Here is a 27,295-nt window from a genome sequence, read left to right on the forward strand (position 1 = left end):
GAGAGAGAAATCACTCAGGAAGCCAAGAAGAATTCAAAAACCTTTGAACAAATTTCAAATACGAGCAAAATAGAGTCACTTTATAGGGAAGTGAAGGGTTAATTTGACACTCAGCTCATTAAACGTAGTGGAGACTGGCAGAGAAGGAGGCACCACACACACCTAACACATGCATTCACACAGCTGACGAGGCATAGAGGACAGACTCTTCTGGACTAGATAATTGTCTCTTCCTTCAGCAGTGTCTCCTTTTGTATTGAGCTAAGTTCTCCTCCCAAACTCTCCAGATTCTCCAGGTGCGGGATCCCTTGGGTTTCCTCGGGACTCTGGGAAGCGGGCAACAAATGGCACCTAAGGCAGGCTGTTTCTTGGAAGAGGGAGATGGCACCTAGGTAACAGCAAAAGTTGGGCTCAGGTTAGAGACAGTGTGGTGCTTCATGCCGTAGAGATCAGGAACTCTCTCCTCTAATGCAACTCCTGGTCTGTACCTGCCCTCCCTAATATTCCCCTCCCACTTAGAGTAGAGGGTAAGCAATGCATCAGAAGACAAAGCATACAAACAGGTGGATAAACTCACAGAACCATGGCCAGGGCTGGAAGGCATCTGAGCAATTGTCTAATCATTAAAAGGTGAGAAAACAAAGTTTAAGAGAGGAGAGTCAAACACAAAACCCAGGCCTCTTGACACCCAACTCAAGACCTTCGGTAAAAAGTAAAAGTAAGAAGAGAATCAATGTTCATAAGAACAAATGGAGATACCTTAAGTGAATGGTAAACGCTATATTAATGTTAACACTAAATAAGGACAACTTCTATTTTCAGCATTATAGATACTCTCCCACTAAAAACAAATTCTAAATAAAATATTTCTTCAAAAATTTATTTGTAAATGTATCATTAAGCTGGCATCAGAGTAAGATATTCTTAGAAGCCAAAGCCATAATGAAAACAGGAATCTAGAGAGTTAAGCAAGCAATTCAGTCTGACAATTAAGATCACGAATTTATTGCAAGGATGTTGCTAACCTTTTTTTGATATCAGAGGGATTATTCATTATGAATTTGTACCAACTGGACACACAGTTAACCAAGTTTACTATTTGGAAGTGCTGAAAAGGCTGCGTGAAGAAGTTAGACGACTTGAACTTTTCGCCAACAATTCATGGCTCTTGCATCACGACAATGCACCAGCTCACTGTCTGTGAGGGAGTTTTGAGCCAGTAAACAAATAACTGTATTGGAACACCCTCCCTACTCACCTGATCTGGCCCCCAGTGACTTCTTTCTTTACCCAAAGATAAAGGAAATATTAAAAGGGAGATATTTTGATGACATTCAGGACATCAAGGATAATACAATGACAGCTCTGATGGCCATTCCAGAAAAGGAGTTCCAAAATTGCTTTGAAGGGTGGACTAGGCGCTGGCGTCAGTGCATAGCTTCCCAAGGGGGGTACTTCGAAGGTAATGGTAATGATATTCAGCAGTGAGGTGTGTAGCACTTTTTCTTTTTTTTTTTTGGAAAGAATGTATTTATTTATTCCCCCCCCCCTTTCTTCTGCCTTCCCCACCCCACCCACTCTGGTTCAAGCCGCTGTTTCTCAGGCTAGTTGTGTAGGACACAGCTCCCTGGCCCATGCTGGTATTATGAGCCTTGCACTCCCCCTAGCACTATTTCTAGGGTGAGTTTGCGAACTTAATTGTCCAACCTTGTATATTCAATGTATAATAAAATTGAGTTAAAATAGATTATGATTATGGGTCCGATAAATATAACAAGGAGAGGATTAGGAGTAGGGACAAAATTAAATAGGATTAAGAATTTAGAGGGTGATGGTATGTAAAGATAAAGTGGGTAGGTGAGGAATAAGATGGACTTCAGGATTAAGATAGATGTAGGAATAATAAGGCTTAGGAACCAGGATGGCATAAGGAAAAGGGAAAATTTGGAAGTCTGATTCTCAAAACACGAAGGCTAAGAATGGAAAGGACTAGGGTGGGGGATAGGGTGAGAGCAGTGGTGTCCAGTAGAACTTTCTGCAGTGATGGGAATTTCTATATCTGTAGCCACTGGACATAATAATGTGGTTATTGAACATTTAGAATGTATCTAGTGTGACAGAGGCACTGAATTTTTAACTTTATTTTATTTTAATCAAAGTTAAATAGCCACACGTAGCTGGTGACTGCAGTTATGAAAAGCAAAGCTCCCTTACTTGTTTGTCTTGTTCTTTTGTTGTTTTTGGTCTATATCCCACATATCAGTGAAATCACATGGTTCTCTGCTTTTTCTGTCTGACTTATTTCTCTTAGCATTATAATCTCAAGATCCGTCCATGTTGTCACAAATGGTCCTATTTCATCTTTTCTTACTGCCGAATATATATAGATATATATATATCTCACAACTTCTTTATCCATTCATCTATCGAAGGACGTTTTGGGAGGGGGGTGGTAGATGAGGGTAAAGGGGATCAAATATATGGTGATGGAAGGAGAACTGACTCTGGGTGGTGATCACACAATGTGATTTATAGATGATGTAATACAGAATTGTACACCTGAAATCTATGTAACTTTACCAGCAATTGTCACCCCAATAAACTTCGATTGAAAAAGAAAAAGAAAGAAAGAAAGAAAGAAAGAAAGAAAGAAAGAAAGAAAGAAAGAAAGAAAGAAAAGAAAGAAAGAAAGAAAAGCACAGCTCTAGAGTGTCCATGGCTCCTGAATCCAGACAGAGGGCAGGGAGAGGGGCCCCAGCCCCAGGACACTCACCAGTCACTACGAAGAGACAGGTGTCAAAGCCCAGGACGTAGTAAGGCCACTGCACAGAGAAGTGGGGGGCACTGGGCTTCATCGTCAGATGCCGGATCTCCAGGGCGTGCAGCACCAAGGCCAGGCACGCACAGGCCCCTGCAGGTCACAGACAGGCACACTTGCTCTCCTCCCGTGGTTCCTCCTTCACTCCACACTTCTTCAGACTTAATCAGACAGAGCCACGTGGCCTACAGCCTGTGTGGCGCCTGCGTGGAGGCTCCTTTCTCCTGCTGGCACCTCTTGCCCTCGGAGCCAACAGCTTTCATCCACATGCCTGTCTCACCCCCTTTCCCAACTCATCTCGAAGCCTGTGTGCCTCACCTCCCAGGGGCGCCCTACTCAAGAATCCGTTTCCTGGATACCCTCTGTGCCTGTGACCTCAACTGGCTCCAGGCTGGGCCCTGGGTGTGATGCTTTGAAGGAAACTCAACCTGATTTTCCCACTGTGAGCCTCCTACCTCCTCCACCTGATGGGAGCCTCCCAGGGGAGAGCCTTGGTCAGCCTTTTAAAGTGAAAAGTCCCAAAAAGCAGAGATGATCTGTTCCACTCATTCATCCAAGAAACATTTATATTTCATTTATATCACATCTCTCAATTATATGAGAATTCTATGCCAGACTCTATGACAGTCGCTGGGATAATTCTGGTAAAAAGACCCCCAGACAGATGGCCCCAAGCCAACGTGGTAAGCGCTGTACCAGCTGGAAGTGTGGAATGCTGAAAAGCCCCAAAGGAGAGGAGTCATAAATCCTCAGGGGGTGGGACACTTTATAGAGAAGGCAACCGAGGAAGGAGGCCTTAAAATACTCCCCCCTGACATCAGAGACCACCCAGGCCCTCCCCAAGGTGGGGGCCTGCCTGCCTGGTCCACACCTGTGAAGAAGCTGATGAAGGCTGACACAAAACTGTACTTCTGCGTCCTCGAAAAGAGCTGAGATGCAAAGGACACCATGATGAGGGTGTTGAGGAAAGACAAGATGACCGCAGACAGCAGAAAACCTCGGCCGAGGATGATGTAAACTGCAGGGGAGAGAGAACAGGCTGGCGCTGGCATCCTGACCCCAAAGGGCAGAGCCTGGGCAGGAATAGCCCCTAGGGCTGCACCACCCCCAGATCCCATCATGGGGCCTGGGGCTGAGGTTCTGTCTGATCCTGTCACTTTGCCACCAAGAATGCTCTGGCCCCATTTTGGTCCACATAACATGGAAGTATACGGAAAAAATTAGACATATGGTGGTTTTAATAAGCAACATAAAATAAAACCTTTATGATAAAATTTCTTGCACATAGAAACATGAAGAATCGCATCAGTATTGGTTACACTGAAACATGTCACAGGTGGAAAAGCAGAACTTTGTGAGGTCAGGATGTTCTGAACTCTATGGGGAACCCCTATTTAATTATCCTGGTTAATAGAAGTAATGAAACAGACCCGAAATAACAGAGCCAGAGTCTTGAGGACAGGGTGATTTATTCTCCTACTGTTGGCATGATTCGGACCCATGTTAAAATGAGTTTGCATGTCCTCCTGACTGTGCAGAGATGGACAGCTGGGGGCGGGACAAACAGACAAAGGTGTTGAAGACCCAAAATTCTAGAATCTACCCTTGGGTTAAACCAGTGCTTCTCAACTGGAGGCAATTTTGCCCCCCATGGGGGATATTTGACAATGCCAGGTAATCATGGTTGTCACACTAAGGGAGGGAGGGTTCTTCTGGTATCTAGTGGGTAGAAGAGGGCAGAGCCACTACTAACCAACCTATAAGAAACAGGAGAGCCCCCACAACAAAGATCATCCGACCCCAAATGTCAGTAGTGCCAAGGTGGAGGAACCCTGGATCAAAGAGCTCAGTCTGGCTCAGACTCCCCCAAAATGGCTCTCCTCTCCTATTAGCAGGAGATAACCCCTAGGTCTCCTGGGGTCAACTCTTTTCCATGACAGACGTCATGAACTTCCCAAGTTCCTTGTAAAACATGGTCTCGAGTGCCTCCTTGAAAATGTGGTACCCAGGCCTGAGCACATTATCTGCAGAGCTGCCAGCCAGAGCCATACAGGTGTGTGGCTAAGGGGACAAGTGGAGGCTGAGATCCAGCCTGCGCTCTGCTAAGCAGGCTGCTCCCCCAGCTGGGAGCTGTGCCCACCCAAAAGGGTGCTACCTGGATGGGCTAACGGTGGCCCCAAGAGGTGGGGAGCCTCACAGAGTAGGGCAGGATCCCCTTCTCCCTCCCAGGTGGAGCCACTCCTTCCCAGAAATAAACTTCGTTGCTGACACATTTGCTCCTGACTGGCAGTCAGCCTGCCGTTATTAACCCCCTCCCAGCCTCCTCCTTTCCTCTAACCCCAAGGGTGTGGAGACTCAGAGAACATACCCTTCTGGGCTTATTAAATTCTGTCCTCTGCCCACAACCAGTCCTCTGTCCTCCAGTCCTAACACTAGCTCCATCTCCATCTTGGCTGTCCCCACCTCTGTCCCTCCTTACTGGATAAGGGTCGAGGCTTCCAGCACGTGATATGAAAGCAGTTCTCAAACAGGCCACTGAAAAACACTTCTCCGGACTCCTGGTTCACAAGGCGCACCCAGAAAGGAAAGATGGTGACCAGCACTACAAGCAGGTAGCCCAGGGAGGTAAAAGCTGGGGCGATAGCCCACGTGAAGCCCTTCATGTCCTTGTCCTCGAAAGCCAGCTTCATCTGTGAAAGGGAAACGTGAGGGTGAGAGGTGGGGCACTAACTCCAAGTTCTCATGTGGCACCAGGAGATAATGCCTTAGAAATGCCAGCACATACATCAGTACATGGTGATTCCTCTGCCTCGATAAACTTGACAGCCTCACAGACCTCGTCAGCGGACCTAAAAAACACACAAAACATTTTCTGCCACTAACTCCCTAGGTGATCCTGCGCATGTGGGGTCCCTTCTCTGAGCCCCAATTTCCACCTCTGTAAAATGAGGAGGTTGGACTAGGCCATTGCAACCTCTTCCAGCTCTAAAGTTCTAACCATTCAGTTGTTAACACTCACCCACTGACTACAGAAGAAGCTCTCCGCCTCCCTCTTTCAGTCTGCTACTTACCACTTGAGATTTCAGAATGAGGACCAGGGGGAGATAATAAGACCAGGGTCTGAAGTACCCTTTCTCATTGGCTGGCTTTCTTGCCTCAGCACCTGGGATTTAGATGGGGAGGGTCCACCTGGCCAGGAGGAGCCCTCCACTGAAAAATGAGTAGGTCATATGCATACAGGAAGTTTTACAAATCACTGTAAAGTTTCATCGACCCTCCTGAAGCCCTAGGTACCCCTCTAGGCCTGGAGGTCAAGGCCGTCAGTTAAGGATCACTCGTGTCTTCTCCTTCACTACTGTCATTAAAGATGCCTTCTTTTGAATGAGCACCTGCAATGTATTATAGAAGAGCTGGCTGGACTAGGCTTTAGAGGCCCTCGACTGTCATCCCATCTTTGTCACTTGCTAGCTGTATAACCTTGGGGAACTTGCTAAAACTCTCAGGAGCTTGGGTCCCCCATTTGGAAAAGGGAGGAAATGACACCTGCCCAGTGAGGTCACGGGGAGGACCCAATACTGCAAACCAAAGGGCCAAGCACACCGCTGGGACTCAAGTGCTTGATTAAAGTTGGAGGGGCAGGGGAGGAGGTATGAGGAGATGGACTTCTAAAATTCAAATATCCCTGTGGGTAAAGGGGCTAGTGGCCATTCACAGCCTAAGAGCAAATGTATTCAACTTGTCTGCTTTCCTCTCTGCCTTTGCCAAGTTTGGCAGGGGAATGAGATTCCCCCAGGTGGAGAGGAACAAGCAGGGGAAGGAAAGGAGTTGGGTGGGAGTGGGGGGCACTGCAGGGAGGCAGAGGGATGGCACTATGATGACCCTGGTTACATGGTGACACAGAAGGGAGGCATCAGGAGATGTGAGAGAGACATGACAAGGGAGGTGAGGGGCACCCCAAGACAACAGCCCTTCTTTCCAAGTCATGCCCAAAGCCAGACCTGGGGACCCCTGCATAAGTAGGACTATCCTTGGCAGCACCAAGGATTCGAGCTCTGCCTGGTGAGTGCAGAAGACAGGGCCCTCGGACTGGAGGCGCTGCTCTCCCCTCTCCGCACCCTATACAAATGACCTTGCGCATGCCCAGGCATTGAGGCCTCTCCACCGTCCTGATGCAGACCCCCCTCACTGCAGCTGGGGGCAAGCAGTGTCTTTGAGGCTTTGAGAACTACAGATCACTACAGCAGAACAAGCCTAATGGCAGAGGGCAGAGGTGTGGGTGCCCTCCTGCACGTCCCACCCAACTCTGCTGTTGATAAATGGGTAAACCACGGCTCCTCTTTGAGTGCTGTCAGAGCGCTTTGGGAATGTTCGAATGGGCTTTTTCTTTCTGTTGTTCACCAGTTTCTCTTTCTCCCATCTGAAAAATTTGATCCTTCCCTCTCTCCAAAGCTCCCCTTTCAATCTCCTCTCCACAACTTCAGGCCTATTGATGAGTCACCTGAACTTCAGGACCTCAGTTTCCTTCACTCTAAAATGAAGAAGTCGGTAGGTCCAGAGTGTTGAGTGCCAGTTCTAAAACTTTCCAGGTAGGAGTCACGGCTACCTCTAGACCCCCGTCCACCGATGGGATGGATTACCCTGGACATTTTCATCTGATGGTCTGCGCTCCTTCCTGTCAACCCGCCAACCTCAACTTGCCTAAAACTGTCTGAGTGTCATCCCTCTTTCAGTCATTCTCTCCAAACTCCAGCCTAGAGCTCATGCTGTCTTCCTCCTTTCTCCAGCTTATCAGCCTTCCTCATCTTCTTAGTTTTCCTTTCACAAAGTTCCCCAAGCAACCACCCTTCCTGCCCCCACACCTGCCATGTCTCCCTCTAGTCCTGGAAATCACAGTTGACCCCAAGCACCTGCAGCTTCCATGGCTGGGTTCCTTCCCTTGGGCGTGCCCTCTCTGCGCCTCCAGACCTTTTAAATCCCACCTCTCCTGCAAAACTCAGCTTGGTCCTGTGTACTCCCCGCAGACCCCCCAGCCACCAGCCATTATCCATTCCCTCCCCAAAAACTAACTGTGTACTTACTGGATGTCCCATGACCAGCGTAGGCCGATGGGGGCAATTTGGGGATGAAAAAGACAGGAACTTGTAGGCTCTTGATAACTACTGGGGAGAGAGACAAACACATCACATGATACAGTGCTTTGCTCTCCCTAGCCTAGGGCTGCTGCGGGGCCAGGCATAACCCAGTGCACCCCTCCTGTCTGCACCCCACCTCCACCACCCTCCACCCTGCACCCTGCTCTCCAGTGAAGAGGACCTTGTCAGCCTTTCTCCAGGGATAGGCCAGGGTGCTATATAGAATAGCCCTTAATGCTGCGACTGGATGACTATGCCCCAGGGATATGCGATTTGGGGGATGGATGCACTTACATAGGCTGGACTCAAAGGACCACAGACATTTTAATATAAAAAGGGGATTCTATATTACTAGATCCCCTAGTGCTGAGGAAGAAACAGAGCGGAAGAGAGTGGGATCCTGCCCAGGCTCCCACGGTCAGAGCGGACCAGGGACCAGAAAGCCACATGACTGCTCCTCCCACCTTACCAGCCACCACCCACCAGCAGTTCAGTTCAGTGATTCCCAGATGTGGAATTTAGTGGAATCCATGAATTTTTTCTAATAGGTGTGTTCACGTGCATGTGTGAGAAAGGGAGACAGAATGGAAGAATGTAGGATTGCCAGCTTTCTCTTTTTTCCCCCCAAGGGCATTAAAAACAAAACAACAAAAAACTATCATCTATTGTTGACTGTTTTAATTATTATTTAAAAAGGACCTAGGACACTGGAAGGTAGAAGAGCTGCGTACTCCTCTGTGGGGCCTGCACCAGCATCTGGGAACCACCGGCTCGGCTCGGGTGGAGGGTCCTCAATCCGGGTTCCCTCTGGGAGAGTCTCCCTGAGCCATCCTGCAGCAGTTGAGTGCAGCCCTGTCACCTCTCCAGGCCCTGTGCACCCCCGGGGACACCTGGGAACTGTATTGGGTGATGAAAGAGGTGGGCTACCGTCTGGGCCGCGGGGGGATTGAGGGGGTGGAAGGGGAGGAAGGCCGTTCCTTCGAGGATAACCTTTCTCTGCCCGGCCCTTCCGTGGCCCCAAAGTCACAGTGACATATTCCAGACCCTGCCCCGTGGGTCCCAATAGCCCACTGGGTTGTTTTTCTGGGGTTGGGGCGGTTTCTCCACGCCCTCCCCCTCCTGAGCCGTGGAGCCACCTCTGCTTGCCCTCCACTGATCTCCCCTCCCTCCGCGGGGGCACTGTCGGAGTCTCCGGGTCTCCTGCGCGGGGCTTCTTTGCTCCAGGCGGCCCTATGGCAGCGGGGTGAGCCCGCGGCCCCTCGTCGGCCTCTTTAGCCGGGTCCAGGTTTCCGTTGGCACCAGCGCAGGTATGCTTGGTCTCGGGACAGAGTCCCCAGCCCTGGGGCCCCGCGGAGGAGGGCGGGGCTCACCTCTCCCGCGGGCCGCCCTGCTGCTCACCGGGCCCTCGAGCTGGAGGAATCTGGCCTTAGACGTTGGTAGGCCCTCCCGGCCTCGGCCTCGCTCACCGGTGCGCGGACCGGGATAGGGGTTGGAGCAACCTAGAGTCGGCTGCAGAAGGGTAACCTTGGGGAGGTTACTTCTCTTTCTGAGGGTCAGTTTTCTCATCTGTGAAAGGGGAATAATAATAGTAACTTCTGTTGGAGGGCAGAAAGGATCCAATGAGAAGTGGCTGGAAAAAAGATCACTATCCACCCCACACAGAGATAGCGCTGCACAAACAGCAGCCTCCACCTGGAGCTACTGTAAGAAGCTCTTAATTATCTAACTCTACCAGTTCACTCCCCTGCCCAAGACCCTCGCTCCCAGGCTCGCTCCGACGCCCATGTCTTGCGCATGCGCTCTGATCTCCTTCAGGCCTCCCTGCCCCAGCTGTGTGCACCTCTCACCACTCTGGCCAGTTTTAAACTTTTCAAAGAGAGAGCACTCAATGGAGGCAGGACTGGCTTCCTTCCAATCCTAGGGATCTGGGTAGGGGGCTGGTTCTCGTGATAAGAACAGACACCCTTGGAGCAGGGTAAGCTGTCAGTCCCCCTTGCTCTGAGTCTGCACTCACCAGGGAAATGCATTTAAAACTCATTGAGATTTTTAAAATCCAGGACCAGGACCATGTCTGCCACCCCTTCACACCTCTCCACTAGTCAGTACATATTCAAAGACAACAGGAAGGGGTGAGAGTGCATGGAGCGCTAATTTATGAGTCATCTATCAATGACAGGCCTTGTGCTATTCAGATTCTATAATATGTGTCATAAGGCTCAGAACCCAATTTGCAAGGCTTCAGTCAAGAGAGGGCCTTCAATGACTTAGCTGGGGCAGGCAGAGGCACAGCTGGCAAGGGCTGGAGCCAGGCCAGGTAGACCCCTGCACAACTCTTTTCTGCCCTGATCTCAGAAAGACAGCTTTGATCTTTGCCACCTGACAGGTTTTTATTCTCCAGGTGGCAGGGGAAATAGTCAACTTCCATCCTCACATGTATCCACCCTAGGGATAACGGATGTTTGCCTCTCCTTATTCCGACCCTTACTTGGTTCAAAACTTCCCAGGGAAGAAGCATTCAGATCGGCTCAGCTTGGGTCATGTGTTCATACCCCTCTGGCCAAAGAAGATGAGTCAGGTGTGTCCCACAGTGGCCAGGCAGATAGGGTCATCCAAGAAGCCAGCAATTTGGACCACATATTTGGAACAGGGTAGGCAGAACTTTCTTAAAAAAGGGGGATAGTGTTCTCGGAGGAAGGAGAAATGATGGCAGACCATGACAGCATTTTCATATGCACCATCGTGCAGGAGACCCTGCTCGCTGCGCCATTTGTCGTGCGGGAGACCCTGCTCGCTGCGCCATTTGTCATGCGGGAGACCCTGCTTGGTCTCTGCTCCCACTCCCCACATAATAACGCAGGACATGGTGAGGCCAAAAAGGAACACCCACGGAGCCATAGGTAGGGGAGTCATACCACTATATTCCCGCTGGCGGCTGGGTTGGAGACACAGGAAGCAGGAGCCACACTGTGCGCAACCCGCCGTCCTAACTGCAATCCACACTTGCCAGCCACCATCTTCTTGCTAGCCCCCATTTTCTGCTAGCGTAGCCACAGCAGTTGTATTAGTGGCCAATGGCTCACTGGTTACAGCTGACGGCCAACTAGCTACAGCTGATGGCCATCCAATCACAGTTGATGGCCATTTACTACCCGAGTGAGCACCTTTCCACGTGAGCCTGAGAGCCTGGAAACTGCACTTCTGGCTCTGTCCCCACAACATTACTTTTTAAAAAATATTTTATTGGGGAATATTGGGGAACAGTGTGTTTCTCCAAGGCCCATCAACTCCAAGTCATTGTCCTTCAATCTAGTTGTGGAGGGCGCAGCTCAGCTCTGAGTCCAGTTGCCGTTTTCAATCATTAGTTTCAGGGGGCACAGCCCACCATCCCATGCAGGAATTGAACTGACAACCTTGTTGTCGAGAGATCACGCTCTAACCAACAGCCATCTGGCCGTCCCTCCAGCAGCTCAGCTAATTGTGTTATTCTAGTTGTGGAGGGCACAGCTTACTGGCCCATGTGGGAATTGAACCTGCAACCCTCTTAAGAGCTCGGGCTCTAACCAACTGAGCCATCCGCCACCCCTATACATTACGTTTAAATGTCATTACACAGCAAATCCAAAACTGACAGGTATTATTATCACCATATTGCAGATTAAGAAACAGAATCTTGGGTTAAGAACTTGCCCAAACGATCATGTATAGTTGCTAAAAGATCATGGCTGATTGCTAAAAACATTAGGCTGTAGAGGAATAGATTCTTCACACGGTGCTGGAGTTTATCATCCTTGCAAATTGCTGATTGCAAAAGGAAAACATATCTTTACCTAGGAGAGATCTTAAACAAGTGAACAACCAGCGCTACTTTGGATGGAATAATCTGACATCATAGGCCTCTGGAGGCGATACAGCATGAAGGAAACATCACCAGTAAGATATTCTTGCCAAAAATGTTTAACCAGTCCTCTAAACCTCACTTAAGTTTAGAGGAAATACAGGGGGTTGAGGAGGAAGTCAAACACCACCACAGGACAACAGAAATCAATTTTGTGGAAAATTTTAAAGGATAACTGTCTTGACTCCTCCAAAAGTCAATGTCATTTTTTTTAAAGGTGGAGGAATATTCTAGATTAAAAGAAGAGACATAAAGCCAAATGCAATATGTGACCTTTGATTTTATTTTGACTTGAAATAACATAGCTATACAACACATTCTTGGGGCAACTGGGAAAAATCTAAATATGGGCTACATTTTAGATGGTGTCATAGAATTATACTCTTTTTCTTAGGTATGTTAATAGTATTGTGATTATGTAGAATAACCTTTCTGTTAGGAGAAGTATGCCATAGTATCTAGTGGTGAAAGTTATATCCAAGCTCACTTTCAAATAATTCAGAAAAAAGTGTGTAGATAGATCAAAAGCAAATATGGAAAAATGTTAATAATTGTTCATCTAAGTGGAGGATATAAAGGGTGTTCATTATACTAGTCTTTCAACTTTTCTGTATATTGAAATCTTTCAGATAAAAAGCTGGAAAAAATAAAGAGAACTAAGAACACACACAGCTGGAACCTAAATTCACGTTTATCATTCAGCCACTCAATATGAATGCCTTCTCTAATGACAGATACAATGCTAGGTGCATACAGCCCCTGCCCTCATGGAGCTTGCAATCTAGCACATAAGACAGGCAAGTGAATAAATCATTTTTTTAAAAGTGTGATCAGTGCACACAGGAAAGTATAGCATGCTACGGGAATTGCAGAGTGAGAACAGTTCAGTCCAAGGGAAGACCTGCCAAGGAGGCGCCATTTAGATGGAACCTTATTACCCAAAGAGGAATGCATTGTGCAGAGGTTTTCACCTGCTCTCTGGTAAGAAATACTGTATATCACACGCACGTGCGCCCCACACAGAGAACAAAAGTCTCACTTACCTTTGTTACGTGCAATGCACGTGGATGTTTTCTATTCCGTTGTAGTCCTGCCTGCTTTTTCCTTTTACACTTAGTGCTGGTCGCAACTCATTACAATAAATCAATTTTATGATCCACTATTGGCTTTTGACCTACAGTTGAAAAATAGTGTTCAAAAACCCATGGAATTTCAAAATGACCAGGAGGGTGGCCACAAGAGGGCTGGAGAAGTCAGAGGTCAGGGCTGGAGAAGAAGGGTCTGGTAGGACTTCATCCTGAGGGCCCTGAGGGCCCTTTGATGGGATTAAAGCGGTCACATTTGGGTGCCAGTGCTAAAATTCATCGCCTTCCTCCTATCTCCCCTTCGCCCAGACTCCTAACTCTTTACCCAGAGCACAGGAAATGCCTCTAACCCAGGAGAGGGAAAGGGTGCAAGGCTATATACACGGTATGGCTAGAGACTGCCAGGCCAGCCTCTCCTTTGACTGGAAATTTTAGAATGTGTGCACCAGTTGAGGTTATAGCCTCTTCTGGAAGCAATTTCATGTTTTCACAGGTCTAGGGTAGAAGGACGTGCAAGGGAAGAGGGAATTGCCTGTGGAAAAGGGGGTAGAGCAGTGCCCAGGAGCTGGGGCTGGAGCCTTCAGTTCTGACTGCCCCCAGGCTCTGTGCTTCCTTGGTCCAGAGCTCCAAAGTTGCCCTTGACCCTTGGTTCCAGAGCCCCAAGTTGCCCAAACTGCAGTTTAACTGTGTAACAGAACGGGGAAATGAGCAGGCCCCTGCCCCCATGAGTAAGCTGGCTCCCAATAGCTGGTTTCACCCCCAGTGCAATGGGTCCCTCTCCCCGCTCCTTCAGTTTAGCCTGAGACATGCTTTCTTCTTTCACATACTCGCAGGCCCCTGATGCTGTCCATACATTAAATAAGGGTCACCTGGCAAGAGGTCAGCCCAGCCCTCTGGCTGGCCCTGTGACCAAGCCACCAGATCCTATGTGGTCTCTGTGTCCTCTCAGCACTGGTGAAGCGTGAATACCCTCTATTGTATAGCTTCTCAATCTTGGTGGCACATTAGAATTACCTGAGGATTTACAAAATCCCAATATCCAGGCCATACCCCACAGCAAACGCATAGACTCTCTGAGGTCGGGACTGAGGCTTCACTACTGGGAAGCTTCCCCAGGTGGTTCCAGCACACAACCTAAGTTGAGGATTCCCGCTCTGTTAGCGCTTGTTGCAGCCAAGAACCATGAAGGGGCAGCGTATAGGGTCACTATAGATTTGGGGGACCAAACATCCTGGTTTGCACAGGACTGAGCATTTTCAGGATGTGGGACTTTCAATGCTAAGACTGAGAAAGTTCTGGCAAACTGGAATGAGTTGGTTGCCCTCATGTTCACTTGACTGAGTTCTAAGAGTTTGGTGAACTAGTCTGTTCACTAGTGACAATTGTGTCCAAAGAACCAGAGCCCCACTGCTAGACAAACTGTTTTCTCCCCTTTTCTTGTCTCCACAGACACCTCCGCTCTTGAGCCTGGCACACAATCCTGCAGTCCTGGTGACATTCCCTGCTATGCTTCTCTGCCCATTAGAACCCTGCCCAGCCTTCACACCCAAGTCTTCATTCCTGAAGCTTCTCAGACCCCACAGAAGGAAAAGGCCCTTTCTGTGGTGTAAGGGGGTGGGGAGGGACTCGAGGAGGGTCACATGCCAAGTGGAGTCTGTGGGCACAGTAGCTCAGAGCTCAGATCTGATCTCACAGAGTATAAGCCTATCATCAGGACATCCAGATAGTAAGAGTGTCCTTAGAACCAGGTGACCATTATTTAATGTCAATAACCCCCTATAGGAATGGCAGAGGAAGGCAGAAGAGTACAGTGAAGAGAGTTGAGACAAGACCTTATTTTCCAGTAAATAGATTCATCCTGCAGCCATCCACTGAACACCTACTACATGCACAGCACCAGACCACGCATGGAGACTACAGGAGGCAACTTTCGATTTCAAGAGTCCACAATGTAAGTATAATTTTCACTGATTTTTTTTTTTAGATAATCCCTAATCCAGACTAACTGGAGGAAAAATAATCTGATGTTTTTAGATAAAAAACAAGCATTTACATTAAAGCAGTTATTTCTCTCAGATACCTAGAATAAATCTAACAATGTATTTTTGTAGAGGTATTTTTGGAACTTTTATTTTTTAGTAATCTTTTTTAAACTTTCATTTATTTAAGTGTGTTTTTTTCAGGACCCATCAGCTCCAAGCTGAGTAATTGTTTCAATCTAGTTGTGGAGGGCACAGCTCACAGTGACCCATGTGGGGATCGAACCAGCAACCTTGTTGTTAAGAGCACCGCACTCTAGTCAACTGAGCTAATCGGCCGCCCCTGGAACTTCTTTTAATGATTAAAATATTCATGGTAAATGGGGACTCAGAGGTTTTTTGTTGTTAATTTTATAAATCAATTAGGTATCACACTATCCAACTGCTTTGCAAACTTTTTCCTCAACAATTACATGGTAGTGAAGCTCTACCTAAGGTTGTGGTGGAAGTTTTATTATAAAGGAGTTTGAACCAGCTTTTTCCGACAGGAAATCTTGAAAATTATTATTGAGGTTCCTTTTAAGTTACTAGGGTTCAGAAAAGCAGAGCTAGGAGGACATACACACACACACACACACACACACACACACACCCCCCACACCACACACCCTCCCAGCCGCTGCTTCAAGCCAGTGAGGTGAGTCAGCGACAATGCGTGTGAGTTACAAAATAACTGCTGCTTTTCTCCTGCCCTCAACTCTCCCAAGAATTGCCTTGTAGCCCACACGAACTGAAACGTAAGGAATTCTGGCAAATGTAGTTCAGTCTACCCAAACTGACACATAAGCCATGACATGTCATACTGAGGAATTATTACTTGACTTAGAAAAGCTGCACATTTATTAAGTGCATGTATGTCACATAAAACAAAAGGAGATTCAGTAGTCTGTAGGACATTGAGGAGCAAAATACTGACCCAAGAAAGAAGAAAGACCCAAGAGCCACTTCCATCTAATTACAACAAACAGGACAGATGAGATAGATGGAAAACTATTGGGTTCAAAGGTCACCTTATTGCTTTCCTGATCTGAGTCGGAATCCAAAATTCCCTGATTCTTTCTTTCCTGGAATGGACATAACTCAGTCCATTTTCAGAGGACGACTAAGGAGGTTTGAACAGCAAACCACAGAAGCTCCCTCTGATGTGGATCCTTAATATCAAAAGCAGTGCTACGGTTCTGCTTCAGTCATCAGCTTGGTAGAGCTGCATTACGCCCCTTCTGTGCCCCTCTCTGACACACAGCGAGGCTTTTCCCATGTCCTTCATTCCTCCAAAATGAACCTGCTGATGCTGACTAAGGCAGGAACTCGATCTAACTGAACACATCTATGTGATCTGTTCACTGTGTGGACTTTCAGGTCTTAAGAAGAGCTGAACTAGTACTGAAGCCCATCCACACTCACTACACCCAAAGGGTTTCTCTCCAGTGTGAGTTCTCTCATGTTCAATAGGAGCTGAACTCCGACCAAATGCATTACCACCTTCGTTTCATTCACAGTTTCTCCCTTGTATGATTTCCCAGATGATCAACAAGGTATGAACGATACTTGAAGGTTTTCCCACACTCTTTACATTGAGAGGGTTTGACTCCACTATGAGTTTTCTGATGCTGAATAAGGTGGGAGTTCCGACTAAAGGTCTTCCCACATTCACTGCATTCATAGGGTCTCTCTCCAGTGTGAAGTCTATGATGTTTAATAAGGAGTGAACTCCTACTAAAAGATTTCCCACACTCATTACAATCATAAGGAGCCTCCCCAGTATGAACTCTCTGATGTTCAATGAGGTGCGAGTTACGACTGTAACGTTTCCCACAGTCATTGCATTCATATGGTCTCTCTTTGGTGTGAACTCGTTGATGTTCTATAAGATTTGAGCTCTGGCTGAAGGCCTTCCCACATTCAGTACATTCATAGGGTTTCTCCCTAGTGTGGATTCTCTGATGTCGAATAAGACTTGAGCTCCGACCAAAAGCTTTTCCACATTCATTACACATATAAGGCATCTCTCCTGTATGAATTATCTGATGCTGGAGAAGGTGTGAGCTGCGCCGAAAGGTTTTCCCACACTCACTACATTCATAGGGTTTCTCTTCTGTGTGTATTCTTTGATGCTGAATAAGGTTTGAACTATGGCCAAAGGCTTTTCCACATTCATGACACTCATAAGGTTTCTCTTGCATGTGGATTTTTTCATGCTGAATAAGGTATGAGCTCCGCCTGAACAATTTTCCACAAATATTACACATTTGAGATTTCTTTTCAGTAAGAATTTGTGGCTGTTGGATAAAGTTTCCCATATTGCCAAAGTTTCGTCCATATTCAAAGACTCCCTCATGTTTGTTTTGTTCACATTCATCTCCTTCATGTAGTCGTATCCCTACTTCACGAGTTTGCTGTTTTATAATTAATTGCTCCTCAGCCCAGGTCTCACCATCTGACAGAAAATATAAAAAAGGTAAATGTAACAAGAAAACCTGATGGGAAACAGGATGATCAAAGTATTCCAGAAGTATCTGATTCAAAAAAGTAGGAAAAAGGGCCTTGCAATATAGGGAAAAGATGAATACAAGTTGAGCAGATTTAAAGCTAAAGTTAGGATTTATATATGAAGTAGCCAACCAGACAGATACACTGGGATTAACAGAAAAGCAGAGGGAAGTGTGATATCTCAGCCCACAGGAAGGGTGATGTTGGTGTACAGGTGTGAGGAGGGGCAGGGACTGAACAGATAAATAAAAGAGGAGAACCTCACCCCCGAGGTTCTATCCACATGGTACGATGGCCATGTGGATTGTCTCTGCGGTAACAGGGGAGACTCCCGTCATATAATCAGACACCAACATCTCCCTCCTCCCTCTCTACACACAGATGCTCACATGCTCACTCATGAACACAGACATACTCAGACCTTACCTGCACCTTTTAGAAAAAGTGCAAATTGGGAGGATTAGACAAAGGCAGGGTGAAGGGGGGAGGGAGAGAGAACAGGAGGAAAAGTTGTTTAAAATATGAAGTATAATATAGAGAAATATTTCCAAATCTATTTCAAATCTAAGAGAATATATAAAAAGAAATTCTGTACCCTAGCTGCATCTAAGGGAGATGTGATAGAAAAATATTTCCCACTTATTGTGTTTCCCCGAAAATAAGACCTAGCCAGACAATCAGCTCTAACGTGTCTTTTGGAGCAAAAATTCATATAAGACCCAGTCTTATTTTACTATAATATAAGACCGGGTATAATATAATATAATACAATATGACATAACATAACATAACATAACACAATATAATATAATACCAGTTCTTATATTAATTTTTGCTCCAAAAGATGCATTAGAGTTAATTGTCTGGCTAGGTCTTACTTTCGGGGAAACAGGGTACTTTCATACAAATAAGTTTTACTTATTAAATAGGGCTTACTGAAGCTAGAGAAGTTGTTTTGCAGTACTAGAGAAAGTAGGCCCCATGCTTAGAGGGATCTTTCTAGAAGAAGGTGGTGCTGAGGAATTTCCAATGCAGCATTTCTATCATCAGTGAAAGTCTAAAATGTATAAGATGTGATCAAACAATATTGTGAATATGTAAATAAAAATTATTATAGTAAAAGACACATTACTATTAATCCCCCTCAAAATGCTCCCTCTCACTTCAAACACACTTACCCATCGTTCTTGCCACTTCCTGAAGCAGTTCTGGAAGTCCCCTTTCATAAGTGTCTTTAGTTGCACTGTCGTGGCTACAGTGATGTCATGAATCATTTTGACTTCGGAGAAGAGCCAGAAGTCACACAGTGCCAGATCCGGTGAATAAGGTGGATGAGGACATACCATAATGTTTTCATTTGACAGAAACTGCTGTATCTTAGAAGCGATGTGTGACACAGAGCATTGTCATAATGGAGGATGATTTACGGCACACTTTAAAATACACCTTCTCTCACCCGTAGCTCACACCCGAGTGCACTGAACAAGCTGAAACTTGTCACACACTGTTGCTAAGGCTCGACGTGCCACTTCCCCTATTGAAGATCCCTGCCTTTCTGTTGGATGGCACTCAGCGGCAGCATTCACCATATTTTTTTATCACAACGGAAAGGCTCTGTGTCACACATCACTTCTGGTATGGCATTTTCTGTCAAATAAAAACATTATGGTGTGTTATGGTGTGTCCTCATCCACCTTATTCACTGGATCTAGCACTGTGTGACTTCTGGCTCTTCCCCAGACAAACTGACCATGAAAGGTAAACATTTTGAATCGATTCAGGACACTGAGGCAGACATGACAGCACAACTGCTTCAGAAAGTTACAAGAAAAATGGGATGTGTTCGAAGTGAGGGGAGTATTTTGAGGGGTATTAATGGCAATGTGTCTTTTACTGTAATACATTTTTTAATGTAAACATTCACTGTATTTTTTGATCACACCTCATAAGTAAGATCATACAGTATTTGTCTTACTCTGTCTTATTTCAATTAGTATAACAACCTCAAGGTCCATCCATGTTGTCACAAATGGCAGGATTTCCTTTTTATGGCTGAGTAATATTCCCTTATATACATATACCACATTTGCTTTATCTATTCATCCATTGATGGACATTTAGGTTGTTTCCATGTCATGGCTATTATAAATAATACTGCAATAAACATGGGGGTTCAGATATCTTTTTAAGATAATGATTTTGTTTCCTTCAGATAAATAACCAGGAGTGGAATTGCTGGATCATATTGGTAGTTCTACTTTTGCAGGTCTAAATAGTAGCTAGGCGGGCCAATTCTTTTAGCAAGGTACCATAATGCACTCAAGTTGTTCACTGATGTCTTCAACAGCACAATCCAACAGACCTTTCTGTGGTGATGGAAACATTCCACATCTGTGCTGTCCAATACAGTACCCAGTAGTGGCCAGCGCAACTGAGGAGCTGAACTGTTCATTGTATTTAAATTAATTTAAGTTTAGTTACCCAATTGTGGCTAGTGGCTACCTACTGGACAGCATAACTCTAGAGCTTACTAAATCTGCCAAATCTGTTGCACAGGGCTTGGCGCACCTAAACTTAGAAGTCCTTCAAAACTGGATTCATTAAATAAGATGAAACACAAGAAAGAGAAGATAACAAATAGAGTCTCCATCAGCTCATCAACAAGTGAAAGAGCAATAACCAGGGCATGATTCCACCTGGACTTGACATACTTCATAATAATTGCCTTCTGTACTTGGCTTTGGCAAATATTAAAATGAAGGCTTTTTCTATGGCTCCCTGACCTGGGCCCTATCTGCCTTTCCAGTCTCATTGTGATCTTCTCCCCTACACAAAGCCTCTTCTGCTGTTTGTTGAACCAGTCTATTCTTTCTCTACCATAACATATGAAGACAGACATTCTAAAGGATGTGCCTTTTATTTGGCCCACTGCCAAAAATTTGACAGCCTTCCAGATATATTCAAGAATGTAACTCCTACTGCTTTCAGGCCCTGTTCAGTATTACCTTCTCCATGAAGCTGAAGGTGATCCTTCTATCGTTCCTGAAATACTACTCATCTTTACAAGTCATATGACACTTCACCCATTCACATTCATTCAGTAGATTTTACTGAGTACCAACAACATGCCAGGTCCACTTCTAGGCTCTGAGATACATCAGTGAGCAAAACAGACAAAAATCCTGCCCTCTGAGCTCTTTCATTTTAGTAAGCGGGATGGATAATAAATGATGTCAATTACATGCTATTAGAAGATTGATAAAAGTGTTATAGAGGAAAAAAGCAAGGAACAAGGATTAAAGTGCCAGGGGCAGTGAGTGAGCAGAAGGATTGCAATTTTAAATGCCATGGTCAAAGAAGGACTAAGAAAATGACATTTAAGCAAAAACTTGAAGTAGATGAGGGTATCTTGGAAGGAGCATTACACATAGAAGAAATAGCAAGTACAAAGTTCCTGGGTGTTCAAGGAGGCAAGTGTGACTGGAGCAGAAAGAGCTAGGGGGAGAGTAGTAAGAAATGAGGTCAGAGACATAACAAGGGGATCAGAGAGCATAGGACCCTGTAGACTACTGTAAGAGGTTTGCGTTCACTAAGGAAGTCCGGGAACCACTGCAGGGGTCTGACCAGAGGAAGACAAGAGCTGACATTTCGACAGGATCACTCTGGCTGCTGTGTGGGCAGTGGCTGTATGGAGGCAACAGGGAAGGCAGGACAACCAGCCAGGAGGCGACTGCAACAATCCAGATGAGAGATGATGGCGACCTGGACCAATATAGTGGCAGAGGAGCTAGTAAGAAGTACTTGGATTCTGGGGAAAATGTTGATGGTCACAATGACAGGATTCTTGACCAACGGATATAAATGTGATAGAAACAAAGGTTTCTCTCAGGGTTGAGTAGCCGGAAGGGTGGTGTTCCCATCTACTGAGAAGGGGATATTTGTAAATCAGCATCACCAATAAGCTAAAAAAACATTTCTATGTGGCTCTCGTACCAGTCCCAAATCTGCTCCTCCTTCTGGTGTATGACTATTTGGTATCATATTCTTGCAGCTCTCCTGCAACTTTAACATTTTTTCAAAATAGAAAAGGGAAGGGGACTCCCTTCTCTGCTCCACATCGGCTCAGTAAACAAGTATTGTTGCTTCTACTTACTAATATACTCCTTGATATTTGTCCCTGCCTTCCTGTTATCACTGTTAATGTCATAACGTTAGATACTAAGCACTTCTCAGCTCCCTAAACAAATCATTCTCTTTCTTGATACACAACACTCAGCCACTATCCTCCTGTTGAGAAAAGCTAACACATCTTAGGATCTCTGCCAAACAAAATCTGAACTCTTTGGCCTGGCATTCATTTTCCAGTCTTACTCCACTTTACCTTTACACATCTTTTCTATGGTCCAGTTAATCTGAACTAACGTCTTCTGAGCATTTATGTCCCAGGCATTTCCTTTTCTGCTCAACCTTCTCCAACACGGAACAGCCTCCCTTCCAACTTCACCTATCAAAATCCTATTTGTCTTTCAAGACCCAGCTTAAAGGCAGCCTTCTTTGTGAAACTTAACCCAGCTCCAGCCCCCAGCTGGAAGTGGTTTCTCTCCTTTGAATCTAAAGCATACAATTCCTGCCTCCCTCACGGCATTTAATTAACCACGTTGTCTTTGGGCCTTTCCTTAGAAATATTTTTAGTTTTGTATGTGTGTTTCCTTCAATTTATATTGAAAGGATCTCTAAAGTAAAATATGTCTTCCATTTCTTTTTCTCCAACCCCAGGACTATGTAAAGAACTCTGCCCACATTAGGTGCTTAAAAGCCATCCTGAGGGGCGGCCGGAAGGCTCAGTTGGTTGGAGCGTGAGCTCTGAACAACAGGGTTGCCAGTTCAATTCCTACATGGGCCAGTGAGCTGTGCCCTCCACAACTAGGTGGAAGACAGGGAGACAGCAAACTGCCGCTGAGCTGCCGGAGGGTCAGCCATATAGCTCAGTCAGAGCACAAGCTCTCAACAAGATTGCTGGTTTGATTCCTGCATGGGATGGTGGGCTGCGCCCCCTGCAACTAAGATTGAAAACGGCAACTGGACTTGGAGCTGATGGGCACTGAAGAAACACACTGTTCCCCAATATTCCCCAATAAAAAAATTTAAAAAATAAAAAGTGCTCCTGACTATTTCCCAGCAATCCATTAAAAAGTTCTACTCATCTATAAATCACTAAGGGTCCCAAATAAGGGTCCCAAATAGACCATTTCTAAAGTCTTCTGGACTAAGATACAAAGATACAAATGGAATTTAGAGGTATACCCCTTCATGGCAGAACCCCCTGGAATGCCTGGACAAACAGGGGCCAGTCTGAGCTAGAGCTAGAGAAGCCCAAGAAAAGAATAGCAGCTGCCTCTTGAAATAACAGGCACATAAAATGTTTCCCTGTAGCCAAAGGTTTAAAAAAAAAGTTTCTCGACTAATCTGCTTCTAATTTAAAAGCAGGGGCAAATATTTGCAGTTCTTTAAGTAGTTTAACTACAAAGCTGTGTGATCCCACGTACATTTACTTCTAACAGCAGAAGAAAGAGCAGTGCTTCTTGTATGGGGTTAAACAGTGTCGTGTCCCACTCCCACCTCCCTGCGCCCACCCCAAAAAAAGTTCATGTCCACTGGAACTTCAGAATATAACTTTATTTGGAAACAGGGTCTTTGCAGAAGCAGTTAAGATGAGGTCATAATGGATGTGGGTGGGTCCTAAATCCTATGACTCGTCTCTTTATAAGCTAAAGGAGAGAAAGAATCAGACACAGAAATGCACAGGGAAGAAGGCGTAGAGAGAGAGATTGGAATGATGCAGCTACAAGCCAGGGAGCCCCAAGGATTGCTGGGAGCCACGCAGCTAAGCACAATCAAGGAAGGCGTCTTCCCTAGAGCTTTCAGAGGGCGTTTGTTCCTCATGGACTTCTAGTCTCCAGAACTATGACAGAGAACGTTCGGTTGTTTTACGTCATATGGTTGTGGTGATTTGTTACAGCAGCCCTAGGAAACTAATATACTTCCCGTTTGATTTCACCAATCAACAAACATATTTACCGCCTACTATGTGCAAGATACTGGTAGAGGTATTAAAACAGATATATATGACCAAAGTGCTGCAAAGCACAAAATAAGGAATGATCACAACCGACCTAAGTGAGTTGGGTATGGCATCCTCAAAGAAGTACAGTGAGCTGGGTCTTTAAATATGACCAGGATCAACAAGGTAAAGAATATTCCAGGAAAAAATAATAGTATATGCTGAGGCTCAGAAACCTAAAAGGGAATACTAAATTTAAGGTATATTCAAAAGAATTTCAACATGACCAAAATATATGCTCCATGTGGGCAGGAAGCAAGAGATATGGCAGAAATATAGAATACAGCCAGATAATGAAGACACACATAAGCCACACTCAGGATTTTGGACTTTGTCCTATAGGCTGAGAATAATATGATCAGACTTGTTTCCAGGAAAGTTTATTCTGGCAGCAGTATGGAGGGGAGCCTAGGGTGGGGGAAATAACCAAAGCATAGGGATGTGTCGACAACCCAGAAAAGATATAATGGGCCTACAATGAGGAAGTGGCAGTGACAGCTAACAGAATCAGATCTTTCTGAAAAAAAATTGATAGGATTTGGTGATTGAATATGGAGGGAAGGAGAATAGTAGAGGATGACTCCAAGTTTTCTGGTTTGGGAAATTAACCAAGGTAGTCATTGGAAGGTAGAGAGGCAGGGAATGGCAGAAAAGCATGAGATGAGAAGTCTCGTTTGATTAGGTTAACTGTATCCAGGCACTGAATAGCATAGTGCCTGGCAACTGTATTACTGAATGAATGGATAGATGAGGTTACATTTTTAGATGTGGGAATCCCATTATGCTTTGCTGACACCCCATGGGCCTCCTTTGAACTTCATTCTTAAACTTACTCAGTTACCCATATGCCATTTCCTAGGGTGAGGCATTTCTCCAGAGCTCATTACCTGAAAATGCCATACTCTTTCATCTGTAGGCCTTGGTTACTAAAATTAACCAAGGTAGTCATTGGAAGGTAGGCAGGTAGGGGACGGCAAAAAAAGCATGTGCTCAGAAGCATACTGCAAACACCTAATATTCAGGAGTCAGTTGGAAGCAAGAGCAGCATATATAGTGGTAACTAAAGTCATGGAAGGGGACAGGATCATCCACAGGACGGAAAAGAGGAGAAGTCTGAGAACAGTCTTGGGGAAATTCAGTGTTTAAGGAACAGGTGGGAAAACAGGAGTGGGAAAGTCCCTGAGAAGACAAGAGGCAGACGAGAATATGGTGCTTCCAAAACCAAAGAACAGGAGTTACAAGGAAGAGGAAGCACATCAACAGAAAATATTAAGGGGTCAAAAAATTGGGGCTGAAAAAAAATGTGTCCAGTGGATTCATTAGTAAAGCCACTGGCAACTTGGATATAACCAGTTTTGATGGCACAGAAGCAGTACCCCGCACTGAGAGGTGAATGGCAATGACAAAGATATTAGCAACTGGTGAAGACTTTTTTTAAAGAGGTATGCCAGTGAACGGAACAAAGGCAGTTGTACCCAGCTTCCCTCAACTGCTCAGTCACCAAGTCCTGCAGGTTTCCATGTAAATGTCTCTTGCATCCATTTGTTTCCTTCTTCACAGTCCTGATGTCTTTCAGAAGCTTCAAGGAAGAGGCTGTCCTGCACTGAGTCTTCAAGCATGGAACCTTGAGTTGTGTGGGGTTTGGATAGGCGAGAATGCAGGAAGCAGCAATGTATGTGTGTTCTGTATTACCTTGTATAAACAAACCACTCTTGCTGGGTTTGTCTCGGGGAACTCTGAGGTAAGACTTTAAAGAGGATCCTGAATGCCAGATTATGAAATATGGACTGAATCCAGTGGGCACTGTGAACTAACATGAATGAATATTTTAGGAAGGTGAATAAAAGCACTTGGCCTCTCATAAAGACCAGCAGCAAAGAGCCTGTGGTAAGGGCCTATCCTATCCTCTCTCATCTAAAACCTAACTCCTTTTGTTCGCTGACTTCCTCCCAGACCAAACTCATGATTTTCTAAGGCTTCCTGGGCTAATACCAGTTCTCAGGGATCTCCTCTTGTGAACTTTTACGTTGTTTATTGTCCCATAGTTTCTCATGGTTAAAGGTCCAACTCAACTCAAAGCTCGTGGGTGGGTAGGGGTTAGGTTTTCTTTCAACTTAGTCTCACCACCTCATAATAATAACTCAGTTAATACTTGTTAAAAATTATCCTGAAAACCTCATTAGAATGCTCAATATGTGAAAGAAAATATCCCCAAACATAAGCCATCTCAAAGTCCCAATGTGGATTATCTAGGCCTTTGTCCCCTAATTAAACAATCCAAGTCCACTTTTTATAAATGGCCAAATATATACTAGATAATGGTGAGATGGCAGATTGAAATAAAAATGTGGATATTTATAGTTTAACTTCATTTCTATCAGCAGTTGGCTGGGCTTGTCTACACCACAGGCAAGGCACCCGCTTGCAATTAATACCTTGGGTGGAAAACGTGTCTTCCCTAATGATGAAAGAGAGTAAGGGAAGGAGTCTACTCTTCCTGGTACTTGGGGTATAGGACAGACTTTACTGGGTTCATTCATTCATTTATTCAAATCACATGCATTGAGCTTCTCCAAAGGCCAAGCAAGTTGGCAGGTGCTGGAATGACAACTCAAGACTTAGCGCTATGACAGTGCTCCTGCAGGTTTGCTCCACGCAGTCAGAGAGGAAACATAAGTTATAGGCTTTATTTACATGCAATAGAGCTTCAGGTAAAAAAAAAAAATCAGTAGTCTTGCACCAGGACAATTCTAAGGTAAATCGTGTCCATCTGATCTGAGGCCCCGGTTAGGACAGTTTAGACAAAGAAAGCCAGTTAGGTCAACTCCTCACCCTTGCTCTTTCGGGGTTCCTGCTCGGGGGATGGAAACGGGGACTCCGGAGACATCTGCTCAGGCAGCTTCTCCATGGGCTGGGTCCAATAACCGGTGCCGCTCCAAAGCCAAGATCTTCTCTAAATCTTCTTCAGAACAGAGCACAAGGGACGGGCAGTCACTTCAGGAAACGGTGGGAGAAGGGGACAGACAGAGGGAAAACGGAAGGTGAAACTTTCCCCAGAGCGACTCCCATCCCAGGAGGTCTGAGAAGCTTCATTCTCAGGCCCCGCCGCGAGAAGACCGCTAGGCTGGCGTCACCCGGAGGCGGCCTGAGGCCCCAGGCGCCGCGCCCCGGCCGTGACCGAGCAGGTTCCTGCGGCCCCACACCAATCCCACGGGAGCCCCGCAGCCCGAATCGGCCACCGCGACGGAGCGGGCTTCCCCACTGTCCACCCCAGACCCGGGATCGCTGAGCCCGGACACTCACTGTCCCCACACGATCCGTGCGCTCCGCGGTGTGGGCGACCTCCGCCTCCAGTAGGCGGCCTGGGAACTCGGGTTCCTCGGTGTGCACTTCCGGGTCCTATCTAGGCAGCTTGGAGGTCTAATCTCGAAAGCAGGTTCTCCACCGGGAGCTGGGCGCACAGCGGCTTTGGGATGGGGACCTCCTTCGGTGTTTGTCCTTCCCCAGAAAGGATTGTAGGAGGATGGTACAGATTTCTTTATTTGCCCTCATTGCCTAAGTGGACCGAGCATCTAAATCGGTTTCCTTCTTTCTCATTCCCTCTGTCTTGTGTGTACCCCATTTGCCTCCTCCGCTCCTGCCTGCCTTGTTTTACTACACCTGTCACCTCTCTTCTTCATAATCACTGGCCAGGTTAACCCTGCTGGGCCCGAAT

The 27,295-nt window shown here is 45.9% G+C and overlaps 2 protein-coding genes across 3 annotated transcripts; both read right to left on the reverse strand.

Annotated features, from left to right (window-relative positions):
* Nucleotides 1–59: 59 nt before the first annotated feature.
* On the reverse strand, nucleotides 60–26,541 carry TMEM225B (transmembrane protein 225B). Of its 2 annotated transcripts, XM_019718356.2 has the most exons (7): nucleotides 26,413–26,435; nucleotides 7,897–7,977; nucleotides 5,604–5,667; nucleotides 5,298–5,508; nucleotides 3,690–3,836; nucleotides 2,774–2,911; nucleotides 60–388 (listed from the first exon to the last, which is right to left on the reverse strand). In XM_019718356.2, exons 4-7 carry the CDS (start codon nucleotides 5,506–5,508, stop codon nucleotides 216–218), a joined length of 669 nt encoding a protein of 222 aa, XP_019573915.2. In that variant the 5' UTR covers nucleotides 5,604–5,667; nucleotides 7,897–7,977; nucleotides 26,413–26,435; the 3' UTR covers nucleotides 60–215. The 2 variants fall into 2 exon arrangements, with proteins under 2 accessions (XP_019573915.2, XP_074184632.1); XM_074328531.1 differs by lacking the exon at nucleotides 5,604–5,667 and having other exon boundaries at nucleotides 26,413–26,541.
* LOC141570662 (uncharacterized) lies at nucleotides 15,792–26,552 on the reverse strand. Its single transcript, XM_074328528.1, has 2 exons — nucleotides 26,413–26,552; nucleotides 15,792–17,406 (listed from the first exon to the last, which is right to left on the reverse strand). The coding sequence occupies exons 1-2, from the start codon at nucleotides 26,486–26,488 to the stop codon at nucleotides 16,463–16,465; spliced, it is 1,020 nt and encodes a 339-aa protein (XP_074184629.1). The 5' UTR covers nucleotides 26,489–26,552; the 3' UTR covers nucleotides 15,792–16,462.
* Between the last annotated feature and the right edge of the window lie 743 nt (nucleotides 26,553–27,295).

The sequence above is a fragment of the Rhinolophus sinicus genome, linkage group LG03 (genome assembly GCF_036562045.2).
Source record: "Rhinolophus sinicus isolate RSC01 linkage group LG03, ASM3656204v1, whole genome shotgun sequence".
In the NCBI taxonomy this organism is placed as follows: Eukaryota; Metazoa; Chordata; class Mammalia; order Chiroptera; family Rhinolophidae; genus Rhinolophus; species Rhinolophus sinicus.

What these genes read in the sequence shown, in the direction of transcription:
- TMEM225B (XM_074328531.1), bottom strand. An exon ending in CTTCATCAGCTTCTTCACAG is followed by an intron (nt 2,912 to 3,689) that starts GTGTGGACCAGG and finishes TGTGACCTGCAG; the next exon opens with GGGCCTGTGCGTGCCTGGCC. An exon ending in CTGTCTCTTCGTAGTGACTG is followed by an intron (nt 389 to 2,773) that starts GTGAGTGTCCTG and finishes GCTGTTACCTAG; the next exon opens with GTGCCATCTCCCTCTTCCAA.
- LOC141570662 (XM_074328528.1), bottom strand. Translation starts at nt 26,488, where the DNA reads ATGGAGAAGCTGCCTGAGCAGATGTCTCCGGAGTCCCCGTTTCCATCC. An exon ending in GGAACCCCGAAAGAGCAAGG is followed by an intron (nt 17,407 to 26,412) that starts GTGAGGAGTTGA and finishes ATTTTCTGTCAG; the next exon opens with ATGGTGAGACCTGGGCTGAG.